We start from the raw sequence: 19,172 nt of genomic DNA, 5'->3' as shown, positions 1-19,172 counted from the left end.
TTTACCTAACCTTGATGCCGGCTCTAGTGCCATCACATTGCAAGTGGGAACATGAAAACTGGGCCAAGCATTCTTTCTTTAAAAAAAAAAAAAAGATAGAATAACATAAGTCTATCAGGTAAAGAGTATACCTGACACATTTTCATCTGAAATACGGGAGAATGTAAGTCATTGGGAAAGTGTTTGCAAGCTTCATTGAAATGAACAGGCATCACAGAAGAGCACAAGACATAGATTTTGCCTTGATCAGCTGTTTATACATGGTTATTATTGAAGAACTAGGGAAGTAGGTAGAGAAAATGTGTCTGCCATTACCATAGCACTATCGTTACTATAGTGCTAGTCTTGATCCAGCATCAGCTGCTTGGTATAAGGGTGTATTACATATAACTGGGGAGTCTTGCTGTGGTGGAAAAGACTGAATAAACTTTTCTTAAATAGAGCTGCTGCCACCAGCCAGTTCCACATAATTCAAAAGAAAGGTCAAAGTACACGCAGCTGAATGTGATCTAAAGTTTAGATCACATTACAAGCAGCTTTTTGGTCTAATAATGATACTTGTTAATTTTTAATAATGATACTACATTAATCTTTAAAGAGCTCCACAGAATTATAAATACCTTCTCATGTACTAAAATTAATATTTTAAAAAAATTTATTCCCACATGAGCCCACCGCTTCATTTGAGGCCTTTCTCTGTGTCCCAGTGCCAACCAAGATTAATTTGGCTGGAACGTTGGACAGGGCCTCTGTGGGAACAGCAACCAGATTATGGAACTCCTTATCTTGGGAGGCCTAATTGGCCTCCTCTCTTTGCTTACTTATCAGCACTTTTAAGACTTTTTTGTTGTCAAGCTCTCGGGTAGATTTAAGGTTTTTCAGCTGCTGTGAGTTGCTTTTTAGTTGGCTCTGTTTTTAGCTCTCTGATTCATTTTATTATTGCCAACTGTGTGGATTTTAATAATGATTGGGAACAGCCTTAGGGGCCTCATGTAAAGCCAAATCGCCAAATAAAAGTTATTTTATAAATTACATAAATAAAATATTCTGTTAAAAGTGTGATCCAAGCACTGGGGTGAGGCAAGGGAAATTAAGCCACTTATCATGCATACTACCAAATAGGCACTGTGAGAGCCCTGCCAAAATATATACTGCCATTTTGACCATTCTTCTGTGGGCTTCCTTCAGCTTCTACAGGGTACAACCTGAACCACTGTAAACATCTGAGAATGTGGTATCGTCCTGTCCCCATCCCCACCCTTGCAGGCACTGACACCTCCCCGCCCCCAGGCACCGACAGCCCACTCCCTCCATGCATTGACATCTCTATAATACCAGTTCCAACAAGCCTCTGGAAAGCTATTGTCATGAAAAGCTATTGCCCAGCCACAGCAATCACCCTAATGAATGACTGTAGGCTGTTTGAATGAGGTTTGAATAACATTAGCGTTAGTTTGTCTGAATAATGTATGCATCCAGTTTTCATTAATTTCAGCGTTACTTACTAACAGCATCCATACAAAAAAGCATTCATGGACACTGTTTAATAAGGATTAAAAACACTTTTTTCTGAATTAAGTTAAAGCCTGTATTAGGAACAGTTAAATCTATACCATTCAGTTTAGATTACAGATAATTCTCTAGTTAATACAGATTAATTTAATGTACTTTCCAACATCCGCAAGCAAGTGGATTTTCACTTTGTAGCCACCACATGTCTGGCTCAAAGTACACATGTGTGGTTTAAGTTCTCTGGGTTACCCAAGAGAGGAATGAGCTGATTAACCACCTCTGAAATTCAAGATTTGTACCTGGACATTACAGTAACATTTAGATGACTGTAGAATTTATCATCAATATTTATTTATATAGCATCAACAATTACAGAGAATAAGAGGGTGGTTTCCCTTCCCTAAGGGGCTTACAATAGAGCACGCTACAATACAATGTTACATTGTTACCATATTCTCCTAACCTCTACTTTATTAACTAGAATACTCTTCTCTTACTATCAGTTGTGATAGGTGGTATGAGCTGAACTTCGATCGCCTACAAGAGTTTACCAGTCAGCTCTACCACCTTGCTTAAAAACTGCAACAGCATCCCAAGAGAATGTATGTGAAGCACTTTCAACACTCAAAAGCACTACATAATAAACACTAACTACTCTTATTGTTACTACGTGCTACTGAGTACTGACTCTTGAAATTCTAAAAGTGTTCATATTTACAATTATACAAATGTACAACTCAAGTGTGAAGAACTGGGCATTCTGGGGCTGGAAGAAAGTTTATATTTTGTAGTGAAATTTTTGAAAATTATTTGGGAAAATATGCTAAAAGCCACCATAGCTTGCCTGTTTGGTTTGTTGACTTTCATACTGCAAACCCATAGTTCACTTATAGAATCATAGAATCATAGAATAGTAGGGTTGGAAGGGGCCTACAAGGCCATCGAGTCCAACCCACTGCTCAATGCAGGAATCCAAGTCAGAGCATCCCTGACAAATGGCTGTCCAGCCTCATCTCGAAGGCCTCCAGTGTGGGAGAGCCCACCACCTCCCCAGTAATTGGTTCCATTGCCGTATTGCTCTGACAGTCAGGACGTTTTTCCTGATGTTCAGACGGAATCTGGCTTCCTGTAACTTGAGCCCATGATTCCATGTCCTGCACTCTGGGATGATCAAGGAGAGATCCTGGCCTTCTTCCCTGTGACAACCTTTCAAGTACTTGAAGAGCGCTATCATATCTCCCCTCAGTCTTCTCTTCTCAAGGCTAAACATGCCCAGTTCTTTCAGTCTCTCTTCATAGGGCTTTGTTTCCATTCCCCTGATCATCTTTGTTGCCCTCCTCTGAACCCTCTCCAGTTTGTCTGCATCCTTCTTCAAGTGTGGTGCCCAGAACTGGACACAGTACTCCAGATGAGGCCTAACCAGTGCTGAGTAGAGGGGAACTCGTACTTCCTGGGATTTGGAAGCTATGCTTCTATGAATGCAGCCCAAAAGAGCATTTGCCATTTTTGCAGCCACATCACATTGTTGGCTCATATTCAGCTTGTGATCGACAACAATTCCAAGATCCTTCTCTCTTGTACTGTGGTTGAGCCACGTATCCCCCATCTGGTAACTGTGCATTTGGTTTCTTTTTCCTAGGTGCAGAACTTGGCATTTATCCCTATTAAATGTCATTCTGTTGTTTGCTGCCCAGTGCTCCAGTCTATCCAGATCACTTTGAATTCTGTTTCTGTCTTCCAAAGTACTAGCTATCCCGCCCAATTTTGTGTCATCTGCAAATCTGATCAGCATTCCCTGCACCTCCTCCTCCAAGTCATTAATAAAAATGTTGAAGAGCACTGGGCCCAGGACTGAGCCCTGCGGTACCCCACTCGTTACCTCTCCCCAGTTTGAGAAGGTCCCATTGATAAGCACTCTTTGAGTCCGATTCTGTAGCCAACTGTGGATCCACCGGATCATTGTTTCATCTAGCCCACTTTGAGCTAGTTTGCTCATCAGGATATCATGGGGCACTTTGTCGAAAGCTTTGCTGAAGTCGAGGTATATGATGTCTACAGCATTCCCACGGTCTACAAGGGAGGTTACTTGATCAAAAAATGAGATCAGATTTGTCTGGCAGGACTTGTTTTTGACAAATCCATGTTGGCTTCGAGTAATCACGGCATTGTTGTCAAGGTGCTTCCAGATGGATTCCTTTATCATCTGCTCCAGAATTTTCCCAGGGATTGATGTCAGACTGACTGGTCTGTAGTTCCCAGGTTCCTCCTTTTTACCCTTTTTGAAGATAGGGACAGCGTTAGCCCTCCTCCAGTCATCTGGCACTTCCCCCGTCCTCTATGATTTCTCAAAGAGAATAGACAGCGGTTCTGAGAGTTCTTCTGCCAGTTCCTTTATTACTCTAGGATGCAGTTCATCTGGCCCTGGAGATTTGAACTCATTCAAAGTAATGAGGTGTTCCTTGACCATATGCCTATCGATCTCAAGCTGCAATCCTGCCCCTTCAGCCTGTACTTCGCCTTTGCCTGGGGGGTCATAGACCCTCTTTTGGGAGAAGATTGAGCCAAAGTAGGAATTGAGCACCTCTGCCTTTTCTTTGTCATCTGTTATCGTTTTGCCATCCTTATTTAATAGCTGGACAACCATTTCTTTCCTCTGCCTTTTACTATGCACGTAGCTGAAGAAAGCCTTTTTGTTGTTTTTAGCATCCCTTGCTAACCTCAGCTCATTCTCAGCTTTAGCCTTCCTGACGCCATCCCTGCAATTCTATGCTATCTGCCTGTACTCTTCCTTTGTTACTTGGCCTTCTTTCCACTTCCTATATGTGTCCTTTTTTGTTTTCAGGTCATCCCTAAGCTTTTTGTGAAGCCACATTGGCTTCTTCTGTTGTCTTCCACCTTTTTTTCTTGTTGGAATTGTTTGTGATTGTGCCTTCAGAATTTCCTTTTTTAAAAGCTCCCACCCATCTTGGACTCCTTTTCTCGTGAGCGTCGCTTGCCATGGGACCTTACTGATCATTGTTCTGAGTTTATTAAAATCAGCTTTCCTAAAATTCAGGGTACGCGTTTGACTACACTCAGCTTTTGCTTCCCTTAGAACCAAGAACTCAAGTGCAACATGGTCACTTTCCCCCAGAGTTCCTGTAACTGCTACTTTATCCACTAAGTCATCTCTGTTAGGATCAAGTCAAGGATAGCCGATCCTCTAGTTCCTTCCTCTACTTTCTGTAGGAGGAAGTTATCCGCCACACAAGTCAGGAATTTCCTGGAGGGGCCATGTTTTGCAGTAAATACCTTGGAAGAACCAAGGTACTTACTTGTACCTTGGTTCTTCCACCAGATGTTGAAGGGTATGTTGCCACAAGGCTGCATTTCTCTGCATCTTCCTAGTACTACTTAACTTTTCCCCCCAAGGCTGATGTAAGAAGATGACTCGGAAGGGCTTATACTTGCCACTCTTCTAAAACCCTCCTACGCTGCAATCCTATTTAGACAGAAATAACTCCTACAACTACCAGCATTCCTCAACCAGCCTGTCTGCCTGAGGGACCCTGGGAGTTGTAGGACTTTTTTTTTTTAATGTCTAAACAGGCATAGGACTGCACCCTTACAGTGTTAACACAGATAGGATTTAGAAGTCAGTCTAACTCCAAGGAAAACATGGGTATTACAGAGGTTCTTGAAATGGCTCAGCAGGTCTCATAAACTTCTCAGAGGTAGGTGTGTGTTTTCTTCTTGAAGAGAACTTTCCACAGATGAGAGGCAAGCAGGAGCACTCCTTGGTCATTTAAATGTAACCTGAGAGCCAACTCTGAGGCAAGTTCACACTGTGAATTTGGCAATAATGCACTGATTTTTCCCCCTACAACAGCCTGATAATTACATTTCACACAAAAAAGGAATTATCACCTCCCTAGGGGTAATAGAGTTATAGTTGAAGCTGCTAGGAATGATGTCTCACCCACCTTTCAATGCTTCAAACATTAACTTCCCTTTTTCCTTCTATATTGCTCTTCAACTCTAGTCTCTCTCCTAACTGCACCTGCCTGACATTTCCTGGAATACGAGCACTCTTTGCTGTCTCTGCTCCTTCCTTGTCATATTAGGCAGGGCAGGCATGATAAAGAGTGCCTTTTTCCTATTTAAAGTCTTATTTTTTAAAAGTAATATTCATCAGGGAAGGACTGTGAAGTAAGGCTGTAACATTGAATTGGTTAATTAATTTAAAACATTTCGACAGACTAAAAAAAGATGTCCTCAGTTAAAACAGGCAGATTTTAATTATTATTTTTAATACATGTACCAATACAAACCACAGACGGCAAATACAATCTTAAAAGGCATGTCTTCCCATGCAAAAGACTGGCAGAAATATTATTATGATACCTGATGAGGAATACAGATACAATTTATATCATTTAAAAACAAATTTATATCATTTAAAGAACAGAGAAAGTATAAATTAATTGATCAGAACTCTACTGATTAATCAGCTTAGGCTGTAATCCTATACCAATGTACCTGGAAGTAAGCCCCCTGGAACTTAATGGACCTTACTTCCAGGTTAACATGCAGCCTTTAAACTGAACCCTGAGGGAAAGCCAACAGGAGCTGGGAAGCATCCGGTTTATGCTGAATCATCTCTAGATGTTTATGATTGCCCAAATGGAAATGAGGAGGAAATAGGCAATGAGTATATGGTGAAACTCAATAGTCAGTCAAAGAGGCCTAAGTGCAGAAGATGCACACACCAGAGACACCTGGGGAGGGACATCTGTATAGGTGTTTCGATGTTAATGCTAGAAGCTGCCAAGCTAAAATGGGAGAGTTGGAATGCCTGATTTTAAAGGAGAACCTAGATATAGCAGGCATAACAGAAACCTAGTGGAATGGACAGAACCAGTGGGGCGTGGTCATCTCTGGATATAAACTCTATAGGAAGGACAGGGAAGGGCATACTGGGGGAGGTGTTGCTTTGTTCATCAAAGAGGACAGTGTCAAGCAGACTAGAAAACTTAAACAGGGCAGACTCCTCCACAGAAGCGCAGTGGATGACAATATACGTTTTCAAAAATAATTGAGTATTACGAACATGCTATTATCCCCAAAGCAGAATGCTCAGGGTGATCTTGAGATGGAAAATGAAATCAAGGAGGCATCAAACGAGGAAATGTTGTAATAATAGTTGACTTCAATTACCCCTGCATTGACTGGATAAATGCTTGTTTCAATCACAACAAAGAGGTTAAATTCTTAACACCCTGCACAACTGTGACCTAGAACAGTTGGTCATGAAACCAACCAGAGGGGAGGCAAACCTGGATTTAATCCTAAATGATGCTGCTCAGGACCTAATACAAGATGTGAGTGTTGTTGAACCAGTTTGGAAACAATGACCACAGTGCCGCCAGACCGAGTATATATTTAAGTGGAAAACCGCCAAGGAAGTCCAACACAGTCACATTTGACTTCAAAAGAGAAAACTTCTTTAAAATGAGGGAACTGGTAAAAAAGAAGTGAAAAGGGGGAGGAAAGAGGGTTAAGGGCGCAATCCTATCCAGATAGGCAGCCACCTCTGAACTTGGAGGTGACCGCCTATCCAGTGCAGGGCAGGAGAAGCACGGAGGGGATCGTTCCCTCCGCGCTTCTCCTGCCCTGCATTTTTGGCTAGACAGCCGACTGCAGCTGACTAGCCACAGGGGGGCAGAGCAGGGGAGGAGGCTGCTGTATGACACATTGGATTTTTATTTATTTATTTATTTATTGCATTTATATCCCGCCTTTTTTCCTCCAAGGAACTCAAGGCAGCGTACATGATCCTCCTCCTTATGTGTCGTACAGGCATTTCTGCCCTTCCCGCCCAGGAATGCCCCCAGGCACACCCCCTTTTCAGGCACTCCGTGCTCCTCTTGCAAGCGCGGAGGACAGGGCTGTTCTGTGCTGCCTCCGAGGCAGCGCGGAAGCAGGGGGAGGTTGGTTCTCCAGGAACCGACCTCACAGCATGGGCTCCAAGATCGGTTCCCGGAAAACAAGATAGTCTATGACAGTCTAGCCACTATCTAGCGGCCACAGGATTGCTCCCTAAATCCCTTCAAATGCTTGGAGGTTACTCAAAACCAAGCTCAGCTAAAACATATACTACAGGTTAGGAAAGACAGCACCAAGTCTAAGAGGTCACCAGCATGGTTAATGAGCACTGTCACGGAAGCTATTAGAGAAAAGAAGTCTTGCTTCAGAAAAATGGAAATCTTGCCCATGTGAGGAGAACAAAAAGGAGCACAAACTTGCTCAATGGAAATGCAAGCAGACAATAAGCAATGCAAAAAAGCATTTTGAGGAGCATATTGCTAACAACATCAAAGCCAACAATAAAGAATTATTTAAGGGAGGAATACTATGTTGCCTAGACATTGTCTGAGGGGCCATAGGATAGTAGAATTCCTTCCCCCTGAAGTCAGAGATTGTGCTCTGACCTCTGGCCTCGGAAGGGGGAATCTGAGATCCACCCCCACCCCCACTCCCACCCCCTTGCAGTCAGTGTGGAAAGAACCACACTGGCTGGCCACCAAAGTAAAAATATCAACCTCAAAGAGGGAGAAAAGGGAGTGTTCCAGTGGGTGGGGAGGTGAAAAGATCAGAGAGGCCAGGATATGAGCTATCCTGAGCCTCTTCCAGCCTCCTTTCCTCCTCCTCTAAAGCGCCATCATTAGATGGGCAAAAAAGCCCATCTAGTGAAAAATATAGCAACAGGAAGATGGGGAGGCAAAGATCACCTCTGATGCTCCTCCCACCCTGCCAATTTCAGCCCAGAAGGTCTTGTGAGAAGTTCGGAGACTTCTGTCTTGTGAGGGTAACACATAGGATTGCACCCTAAATACATCAGAAACAGGAAAACTAGGGAAGCAGTTGGACCGTGGAGAAGCTCAATGAATTATTTTCAGCTATTTTCACTACAGAAGATACCTGCGCCTGAACTGATGTTTTCAGGAGTCTTTCAGGAAAGGAGTCTGAGGAACTGAAGCAAACTGTGGTGATAAAAGAGGACGTTCTCAACCTTACTGACAAATGAAAGTTATTAAATAACTGGGCCCAGACAGTAACCATCCTAGATTTCTTAAAGAACTCAAATATGAAACTGTTGATCTTCTAACAAAAATATGTAACATGTCCCTAAGATCAGCCTCTGTACCAGAGGACTGGAGAATGGCCAATGTAACACCAATTTTTAAAAAGGGATCCAGGGGGGTTCCAGGAAATTACAAGCCAGTTAGCTTCACATCTGTTCTGGATAAATTGGTTGAAAGCATTATTAAAGATAAAATTAGTAAGCATATAGAAGGAGAAGCCCTGCTGAAGAAGAATCAACATGGCTTCTGCAAAGATAAGTCCTGTCTCACTAACCTCTTAAGAGTTCTTTGAGAGTGTCATAAACATATGGATGGGGGTGATCTGATAAACAATGTTTACTTGGACTTCCAAAAGGCCCTCACTAAAGACTCCTGAGCAAACTTAACAGTCATGGAATAAGAGGAGGGCCCCCTTATGGATCAGTAACTGGTTAAAGAACAGACAGTAGAGAGTAGGAATAAACAGTAAATTCTCCCAATGGAGGGGTGTAAACTATGGAGTCCCAGAGGGATCTGTAGTGGGACCAATGCTTTTCAGCCTGTTTTCATAAATGATCTGGGATTAGGAGTGAGCAATGAGGTGGCCAAGTTTGCTGATGACACCAAACTATTTAGGGTGGTTAAAACAAAATGGGATTGTGAGCTCTCCAAACTGGGAGAATGGGCATCCATTGGCACATGCAGTTCAGTGTAAGCAACTGTGAAGTGATACACGTTGTGATAAAAAAAATCCCATCTTCACGTATAAGCTGTTGAGATCTGAGCTAGCAGTGACTGACCAAGAAAGATTTGGGGGTTGTGATGGACTGCTCAATGAAAATGTCAACCCAATGTGCGGCTGCTGTGAAAAAGACAAATTCCATGTTAGGCATAATTGGGAAAGAAATCGAAAATAAAACTGCCAAGGTCATACTCCCCTTATACAACTCTGTGGTGTGACCACACTTGGAACACCGTGTACCGTTCTTGTCACTGCACCTAAAAAAGGATATTGTAGAGTTGGAAAAAGTGCAGAAAAGGGCAACTATGATCAAGGGGCTGGAGCAACTTCTCTATGAGGAAAGGTTACAACATCTGAGACTCTTTAGCTTAGAAAATAGGTGAGTAAGGGGAGACATGATAGAGGTGTTCAAAATTATGCATGGTATGGAGAAAGTGGATTGTTGTTGTTGTTCAGTCTTTAAGTCGTGTCCGACTCTTTGTGACCCCATGGACCATAGCACGCCAGGCCTTCCTGTCCTCCGCTCTCTCCCGGAGTGTGCTCAAGTTCATAGAAAGTGGATAGGGAGACATTTTTCTCCCTCTCTCATAATACAAGAACCCAGGGGCATCCCATGAAGTTGACTGGTGGGGGATTCAGGACATACAAAAGGAAGTACTTCTTCACACAGCGCATAGTTAAACTATGGAATTTGCTACCACAGATGTAGTATGGCCACCAATCTGGATGGCTTCAAAAGAGTACTGGACAAATTCATGGAGGAGAAGGCTATCAGTGCTGACTAGTCCTGATGGCTGTATGCTATCTACAGTATCAGAGGCAGTATGCTTATCTACACCAGTCACCTGGGAACATGGGCAGGAGGGTGCTGTTAACTTCATATCCTGCTGTGGGTTTCCCATGGGCAGCTGGTTGGTCACTGTGTGAACAGAATGCTGGAGCAGATGGACTTTGCACAGTTCTTCTTATGTTCTTATGATTGTGCTGTAAGATTTCTTTAATCGATGACAGCCCTATAGTGAAGCTTCTACTAAGGAAATTAACCTTGCCTGTCAGTCAGTAGTTTTTAATTTTTTTAATTTTTTATTTCTTCTTCAGCTTTCCTTCCAAATTTAGATCATACAACCATGAACCTACCCAGTCCAGTTTTTTAGAAGCTTTCCTGAAAGGACCCACCCACTTCTTCAACCACAGAAAAGCAACGTGAAATCTTAATAGTACACATATCAAACACTATTATTACAGTCTATGGCACTGCAGCACCATAGGGAAAAATTAAAAGGAAGCTATTTGCCTTGCAGGGATCATATTAGGAAAAATAACACCATACACAGGGCGTGCGTATGTCAAAAGTGAGTTGCTGTCGGTACAAACCACCACAATAATTGGCCTCAGCCTCCACCACACAGAATCTTGCCAGCAGAAAAGGTTACACTTGGCATCTGACCCATTTATATGCCATCCCCATATAAGCTGAGCACAGAAACTAGCAACAGAAATAGCAGGTAAACAGTTCAGAAGACCAGTTGTATAGACAGTGTTGTTAGTATAAATGCAGCCAGCCCTTGCACTGGAAGGACTGGACATATGAACAAGTATCCCTGCTGCCACTGAAGAAGAATGCCACAGGGAAAGCATGAGACAGGAATGGGGAGGACTAACACAGAAATGGGCTGCAAAGGAAAGGATGGGCGTGGGGAAAACCACAGAACTAGTTTCAGGGACAGATGTTGAAATAGATCCCATTTGAGGCATCTGATCTTACTCCGCTGGTGCTGTGCTAAAATCATGTAAGCAACAGATCTTTACCAAATCCTACCCCAGGGAGGGTGGGAGAAGAAGAGTAGGAGGACAATGCAGTGGTGTTTTGTGGTACTCACCAGCTGGGCTGCTTTCTGCTTCTCTTCAAAGACGCTACTCCTCTCCTGCTGGAGGGTCACATTCAGACTCTCACTGACTGCCTCCTTCTCCCTTTTGGCCAGTCGGAGCAGCTCCTCTTGGACCATGGCCTGCTCTTGTTCATACCTGTAGGGGAAGAAAATGATCAGCAGCCATTTGGCTACAGGCTCCCAAATTAAGTTGCCAGCTGTCTTGGCGAGACTCACACCAGGCAGAGTTGTGATCTACTTGGCACGGTAACCGATTCATGACACTGGGTCATCCCTGTAATTTCTGGAGCACCATGGACTTTGAAATAATTCTGCAATGAAAAATCCAATCAGAAGGTGACCAATTTATAACTGAGGTGATAACCAATTATTGTAATATTCAGCTGTTTAATGACCTCCCAAGGAGAATAAAATAAGCAATACATCATATTACAGATTATACATGCCAGAGTACCTCCGTAGCTAATAATGATAGGACTGAGAAACACTTTCATTGTCCTAAAGCAGGAGTGTTGAATGCCAAATCCAGCCCATCTGGGGTCCTAAACTGGCTCTCCAGCGTTTCCCCATATAGCCACGCCCCCTTTTCTCAGCTTTTGCAGTTTTTTCCCCATTCTAAAAGGTCGACAAGCCACTTCTAAGGATTAGTTACTCGCAGTGACAGCTTTAAGCTGAAATACGCTTATTTGGGGGTATTTAGGGGCCTCACTCTTTGCCTTTGACCTTGCCCATCACTGGAATGCGGCCCCCAACAGCACCTCTGGAATTGAATTCAGCCCTTGGGCTGAAAAAGATTCGACAACCATGTCCTTGGTGTGGCAGCACAGAAGCCACTGAAGGCATGCCAACAACTTCACAGCTACAGTATCCAGTTCACTATGCTATGGCCCTTTATCGCGAAAAACACCAGCCACAAAAGAGCAGCATGTGTGGCCTCAGAAGAACAGAGCAATCTAGATAGCGATCCTATGATATGAAAATATCACACCTCTTGTACAGATCCTCCTCTGCCTCGGAGGGCTTTCGGCCCAAGCTCTCTGCCATCGGTGGACAGATCCCTGGAGAAAAGTAAAGAAGAAAATAATTATTGTGGAAGAAAAAGTTTCCCATCTCTTTTATTAATGAGAATATAAGAGGTTTAAAAGGGTAGAGCAGCAAAATCTCAGCACGCTGCTGAGTTATATTAGAGAGTAATCTATAACAGGATAAAAACTCAGCAACAGAAGTTTCAATGAAATCTAACATCAAGGCTGAATACATTTCTTCTGAAAGTATGAGTGTGTCTTCAACATTACATAATATGGATGGGGGCTGTGCAGAGTTCATCCTCACAACAGAGAGGCTGTTACAAAGTTTGGAAACCCCACAAACATACATTCGGAAGAAAAGCCAAAACACTTATTTTTACCCATGTTTTCTTTATCGTGGAGCACAAGTTTCTGGCAGTCAGGAACTGATTCACTAACCCACAAATCACACTGGATCCCTTAAAACAAGATTAAGGGTCCCGAAGGAACAATTGACAGATGAGCCAAGAATGCACATATGGGCACTACAGAAGAAATCAAGAATCAGCTGACTTAGGTAAGCAAACCACAAGAGACCGTTCTTCTCAACGAGCCATTAACCAGAGAACAAAACAGCTGAGCTCCATCACAATACCTCCCCTCCTTCCTCACTGGTAACATCTGGAATTGGTTTGTGAACTTCTGAACACCCAGGACCACACTATGTGCTTATGGTACTTCCCCAAGCACCAAGAAGCAGCAACTCACAGCAGGCAACTCACAGCCATTCTTCCAAAATGACACCAGTCATAAATAACACTTTGCACTGTTATAGCAGCTTTCCCCTAAATGCTGCATAGTATATTACAGTAGTCTTTTGAACATACAAAGAGGGATCCTGTTGGTATTCCAAGGTGTAGAGAAAAGATGGCCGACAGGGTACATCAGTAGTCTTCAATGTTTTCAAGCCTCAGACCTGCCCTCAACTACACTCTTCTTCATGAGACCCACTTTTAATTTATTTACTATATATGTCCATCTTTCTGCTTCTCTCTGTTGCCCTGCCCCACCTCTTTCTCCTTCTCTCCCACCATGCCCTCCCTGCCCCCATCTTTCTGACTTGTACTCTTTAAAAAAAAAAAGTTGCTTTTTAAAAAATCCAAAACAACACAGTGGATATGTCCATGGGTTGATCTACCTTAGGCTACCCTTCAAACTCAGTCTGGGGTCCCAACCCACCAGCTGAAGACCAACAGGTTAGATGTCTTGGTCTCTCTCTCTCTCTCCTCAAAACTATGAAGCAGTATTTACTGTCCTGGCTTATAAGAACACAAGAGCTGTCATGCTGGTTCAGACCAAAGAAAGCTTCAGCTTTTGAGCAGTACAGAAATGTAATAAATAAATAAATAAATAAATAAATAAGCGAGTCCAGCATTCTGTTCCCAGTGGCCAGCCATAATTTTATACACCTCTATCATGTACTGCCCCCTTTCTCCCTTTTTTTCCTAATGGGAGTTGCTCCAGCCCCTTAATCAATTTGGTTCCCCTTCTTGTACTACCGAGAAAAGGAAAGTGTTGGATTACATAAAACTCTGAGCTCTCCAGGGGAGGCCCTTCTCACGGTCCTGCCACCATCACAGGCACATCTGGTGGAAACGTAGGAGAGGGCCTTCTCAGTGGCTGCCCCAAGGCTCTGGAACTCCCTTCCCAGGGAGGCAAGAGTGATACCCTCCTTGATATGCTTTCGCAGGCATGTAAAAACTTTTTTGTTCTGGCAGGCCTTTGGGGATAGCTAGTCTGGACCTATGAGAATATGACGGATAGATACTATGGTTATATTTCTTGTTGTCTTTTAATATCTTGATATTTTTTACAATTTTAATATTATTGATGATTTAATTATATTTTTAACTTTTGTATACTTCTATTTATAGGTTTTAACTGTACAAGTTTTAATGTTGGTGTGGTGGTTATTATTATATTTATTTATTTATTTATTTATACCCCGCCTTTTTCCCAGTACTGGGACACAAGGCAGCTTACAAAAATTAAAACATACACAATTAAAACACATGAAAATATACAAAAGTTAAAATATAAATTAAACAATATAATTAAAATTCTATTAAAACATTAAAACAGCATTTTAAAACAACAAATGTTGTAAAGCCACCTTGAGTCCCAGTATTGGGAAAGAGGCGGGATACAAATAAATATTATAATAATAATAACAACAACAACTACAACTCTGGTCCAGATAAAAAAGAACCCTGAAGCTCTCCTGTGTAAATGACCATACCTTGGTTTGTCCTTCCAAAACAAGTAATATTGAGGACATTCAGTGTAAGGCCATATTAGTATCATTCACTGCCTTGTTGTGATGAAGGGGCTTGCATAACTCACTGAAGCCATAAGCTATGCCATACAGGGCCACCCAAGACGGACAGGTCATGGTGGAGAGTTCTGACAAAATGTGGTCCACTGGAGAAGGAAATGGCAACCCACTCCAGTATTCTTGCCAAGAAAACCCCATGGAACGTATCACAGGGCTAAAAGAGATGACGCTGGAAGATGAGACCCTCAGGTCGGAAGGTGTCCAATATACTACTTGGGAAGAGCACAGGGAATTTCCAAGTAGCGCCAGAAAGAGTGAAGCGGCTGGGCCAAAGCCAAAAGGACACTCAGCTGTGGATGTGTCTGGTGGCGAAAGAAAGTCCGATGCTGTAAAGAACAACATTGTTTAGGAACCTAGAATGTCAGATCAATGAATCAAGGTAAGCTGGAGGTGGTCAAACATGAGATGGCAAGATTGAACATTGACATCTTGGGAATCAGCGAACTAAAATGGGCAGGCATGGGCGAATTTAGTTCAGGTGACCATCATATCTACTACTGTGGGCAAGAATCCCTTAGAAGAAATGGAGTAGCACTCATAGTCCATTTCATAGTCTTGTTTCCCACCTCCCAGCTGAACAGAGCAGAGCAGATAAGAGCAAGCTGCTCCAGCTGGTCCAGGGACTACAGAAGCAGGCAAGCTCCCAGAGAGCGAGCAAACAGAGCGAGCAAACAGGGGGAGCAAACAGGAGTTGGCCAGGGGAGTTGCAGTGGTTGAAGAGACAAAGGAGACAGAGATTAAGAGGTAAGTGGGCTGCAGGAAGCCCAGGGGGCTGCCCTTTATCCTTCTGATTGGCTATGAACTCACCAGGTGCTTCTGAGAGCTCCAACTGAATTGGAGGGGTGTGGCCTGAGTACTCCCAGCAGCTGACTGGGCGGGAAGCTTCAGTCTGTTTCCCGCCTCCCAGCTGAGCAGAGCAGAGCAGAGCAGAGCAGAGCAAGCTGCTCCAGGTGGTCCAGGGACTACAGAAGCAGGCAAGCTCCCAAAGAGCAGGCGAACAGAGCGAGCGGACAGGGGGAGCAAACAGGAGTTGGCTAGGGGAGTTCGGCAGGGGAGGTCAAGGGGGAGGCCCCTAACTTTTTTTTATTATTTTTATTTTTAATTTTTTTAACTAACTTTTTTCCATGTATTTGTCTTGAAACACACACTTTCACACCAGTGGGACTCTACTTTTAACCTCTACTGAGTAGAGGAGCAGGCACAGGCTAGTCTAGAACAATCACAAAGCTAGACACAAAAAGGGAAAAGAGGCTATGGAAGGACAAGACTCTCCAGTGGTGGTGACCTGCAAGGTGTGTGCAATGTTTGTTTTCTTGCCTGAGAACAACATGGCCTACACCTGCAACAAGTGCAAGTTGATCATGCTGCTGGAAGAAAAAGTAAGTGGACTGGAGCGGCAACTGTCGACTCTCCGGGGAATAAGAGAACACGAAGAGTTCTTGGACAGAATGGGGGAACTACAGCAGCAAAGGGAAGACCAGAAGCTTGAAGAGCAACAGCAAGATGAGGTAGTAGGAAATGCTGAGGTGAAGAAAAATGGAGTAGAGGATACTCCTTGGAAAAGGGTGACAGTTAGAGAAGAAGAACTAGACACCACTCTGCACCAGTGGAAGCAGTGGAGCTGTGGAACCGATTCCAGGTACTTGCGGATGAGACTGGAGGACTGCCTGCAGAGGAAGAATCACAGGGGAACCTGCATGAAAGTGAGCAAGAGGCTGAAGGTCAGTCAAACAGAGGCGATGAAACCCAGGCCTACAAGAAGAAGAAGAGAAGAGTGGTAGTAGTGGGAGACGCCTTGCTGCGTGGGATCGAGACCCAAGTATGTCGCGAAGACCCGTGGACTCGCCAGGTATGTTGTCTCGCGGGAGGACAGATTAGAGACGTGACTGAAAGGTTGCCTGCACTCATAAAGCCCACTGACAGGTATCCCTTTCTTCTCATCCATGTAGGAACAAATGATACCGCCAAGCGGAGCTACGAAGAGATCACGTCAGACTTTGAAGCTTTGGGAAGGAAACTCATGAACTTTGGGGCCCAGATAGTTTTCTCATCCATCCTCCCAGTAGTTAGAAGAGGGATAGAAAGGGAACGAAAAATACTCCGGGTGAATGACTGGCTACGAAGGTGGTGCCGACGAGAGAGATTTGGATTCTGAAACCACAGGCTATACTTCCTGCAAGATGAGCTATTGGCTAGGGACGGGTTGCACCTCACAAAGAATGGGAAGAATGTGTTTGGCCACAGCATGAAGAACTTCATCAGGAGGGCTTTAAACGGACTCCTACGGGGAAGGGAGATGTAATGTTGGGGGTAACAATGGACGTAGGCGCATGCACTGCAATGGAGAGAACAGCTCTGATCATGCCCAATAATAGTCTTCAGACACATGTAGGAAGAAAGCCAGACTATGAAGCACATGGTCTTCGATGCCTATATACTAATGCCCAGAGTATGGGACACAAACAGAACGAACTTGAACTCTTAATACAAGAGTGAAATTATGACCTGATAGGTATAATTGAGACTTGGTGGGATGACTCTCATGACTGGAATACAGCAATTGAAGGATATAACTTGTTCAAAAAGAACAGGAGGAACAGAAAGGGAGGTGGGGTTGCACTGTATGGGAAAAATACATATCTCTGCACAGAAATACAGGAGGAGGAGCTTGGTAGCCCCATCGAGAGCATCTGGGTTGAAATAAATGGAGCAAAGAATAAAAGGAACCTGGTGGTTGGAGTCTACTACCGGCCACCCAGTCAAGGAGAAGATGAGGATGAAACTTTTGAAAAGCAAATAGCCAATGTTTTAAGGAAGCATGATGTAGTAGTAATGGGGGACTTCAATTTCCCCGATATTTGTTGGGAGACAAATTCTGCAAAACATGGCCCCTCCAGGAAATTCCTGACTTGTGTGGCAGATAACTTCCTCCTGCAGAAAATAGAGGAAGGAACTAGAGGATCGGCTATCCTTGACTTGATCCTAACCAACAGAGATGACTTAGTGGATAAAGTAGCAGTTACAGGAACTCTGGAGGGAAGCGACCATGTTGTACTTGAGTTCTTGGTTCTAAGGGAAGCAAAAGCTGAGTGTAGTCAAACGCGTACCCTGGATTTTAGGAAAGCTGATTTTAATAAACTCAGAACAATGATCAGTAAGGTCCCATGGCAAGCGACGCTCACAAGAAAAGGAGTCCAAGATGGGTGGGAGCTTTTAAAAATGGAAATTCTCAAGGCACAATCACAAACAATTCCAACAAGAAGAAAAGGTGGAAGACAACAGAAGAAGCCAGTGTGGCTTCACAAAAAGCTTAGGGATGACCTGAAAACAAAAAAGGACACATATAGGAAGTGGAAAGAAGGCCAAGTAACAAAGGAAGAGCACAGGCAGATAGCACAGAATTGCAGGGATGGCATCAGGAAGGCTAAAGCTGAGAATGAGCTGAGGTTAGCAAGGGATGCTAAAAACAACAAAAAGGCTTTCTTCAGCTACGTGCATAGTAAAAGGCAGAGGAAAGAAATGGTGGTTCAGCTATTAAATAAGGATGGCAAAACGATAACAGATGACAAAGAAAAGGCAGAGGTGCTCAATTCTTACTTTGGCTCAGTCTTCTCCCAAAAAAGGGTCTATGACCCCCCTGGCAAAGGCGAAGTACAGGCTGAAGGGGCAGGATTGCAGCTTGAGATCGATAGGCATATGGCCAAGGAACACCTCATTACTTTGAATGAGTTCAAATCTCCAGGACCAGATGAACTGCATCCTAGAGTAATAAAGGAACTGGCAGAAGAACTCTCAGAACCGCTGTCTATTCTCTTTGAGAAATCATGGAGGACGGGGGAAGTGCCACATGACTGGAGGAGGGCTAATGCTGTCCCTATCTTCAAAAAGGGTAAAAAGGAGGAACCTGGGAACTACAGACCAGTCAGTCTGACATCAAACGCTGGGAAAATTCTGGAGCAGATGATAAAGGAATCCATCTGGAAGCACCTTGACAACAATGCCGTGATTACTCGAAGCCAACATGGATTTGTCAAAAACAAGTCCTGCCAGACAAATCTGATCTCATTTTTTGATCAAGTAACCTCCCTTGTAGACCGTGGGAATGCTGTAGACATCATATACCTCGACTTCAGCAAAGCTTTCGACAAAGTGCCTCATGATATCCTGATGAGCAAACTAGCTCAAAGTGGGCTAGATGAAACAACGATCCGGTGGATCCACAGTTGGCTGCAGAATCGGACTCAAAGAGTGCTTATCAATGGGACCTTCTCAAACTGGGGAGAGGTAACGAGTGGGGTACCGCAGAGCTCAGTCCTGGACCCAGTGCTCTTCAACATTTTTATGAATGACTTGGAGGAGGAGGTGCAGGGAATGCTGATCACATTTGCAGATGACACAAAATTGGGCGGGATAGCTAATACTTTGGAAGACAGAAACAAAATTCAAAGTGATCGGGATAGACTGGAGCGCTGGGCAGAAAACAACAGAATGACATTTAATAGGGATAAATGCCAAGTTCTGCAC

General features: G+C 43.6%; 1 protein-coding gene across 6 annotated transcripts in view; it reads right to left on the bottom strand.

Annotated features, from left to right (window-relative positions):
* The window catches only part of CHCHD6 (coiled-coil-helix-coiled-coil-helix domain containing 6), a 294,049-nt gene that overhangs the window by 265,757 nt on the left and 9,120 nt on the right, over positions 1-19,172 (bottom strand). For 5 of the 6 annotated variants that reach the window (XM_084840184.1, XM_084840181.1, XM_084840186.1 and 2 more), the window contains 2 exons: positions 12,235-12,304; positions 11,238-11,382 (listed from right to left, as the gene is read on the bottom strand). In XM_084840184.1, the coding sequence (XP_084696310.1) occupies positions 11,238-11,382; positions 12,235-12,304 (215 nt within the window). Of the gene's footprint in view, positions 1-11,237; positions 11,383-11,462; positions 11,558-12,234; positions 12,305-19,172 lie in introns of all 6 variants that reach the window. The other variant, XM_084840185.1, reaches the window with a different exon arrangement.

This window comes from Heloderma suspectum, chromosome 2 (assembly GCF_057233095.1).
Source record: "Heloderma suspectum isolate Gila_16-S chromosome 2, 16-S_ref, whole genome shotgun sequence".
In the NCBI taxonomy this organism is placed as follows: Eukaryota; Metazoa; Chordata; class Lepidosauria; order Squamata; family Helodermatidae; genus Heloderma; species Heloderma suspectum.
Note: the sequence above shows the minus strand (reverse complement) of the source record. Positions and strands in the feature narration are given on the sequence as shown.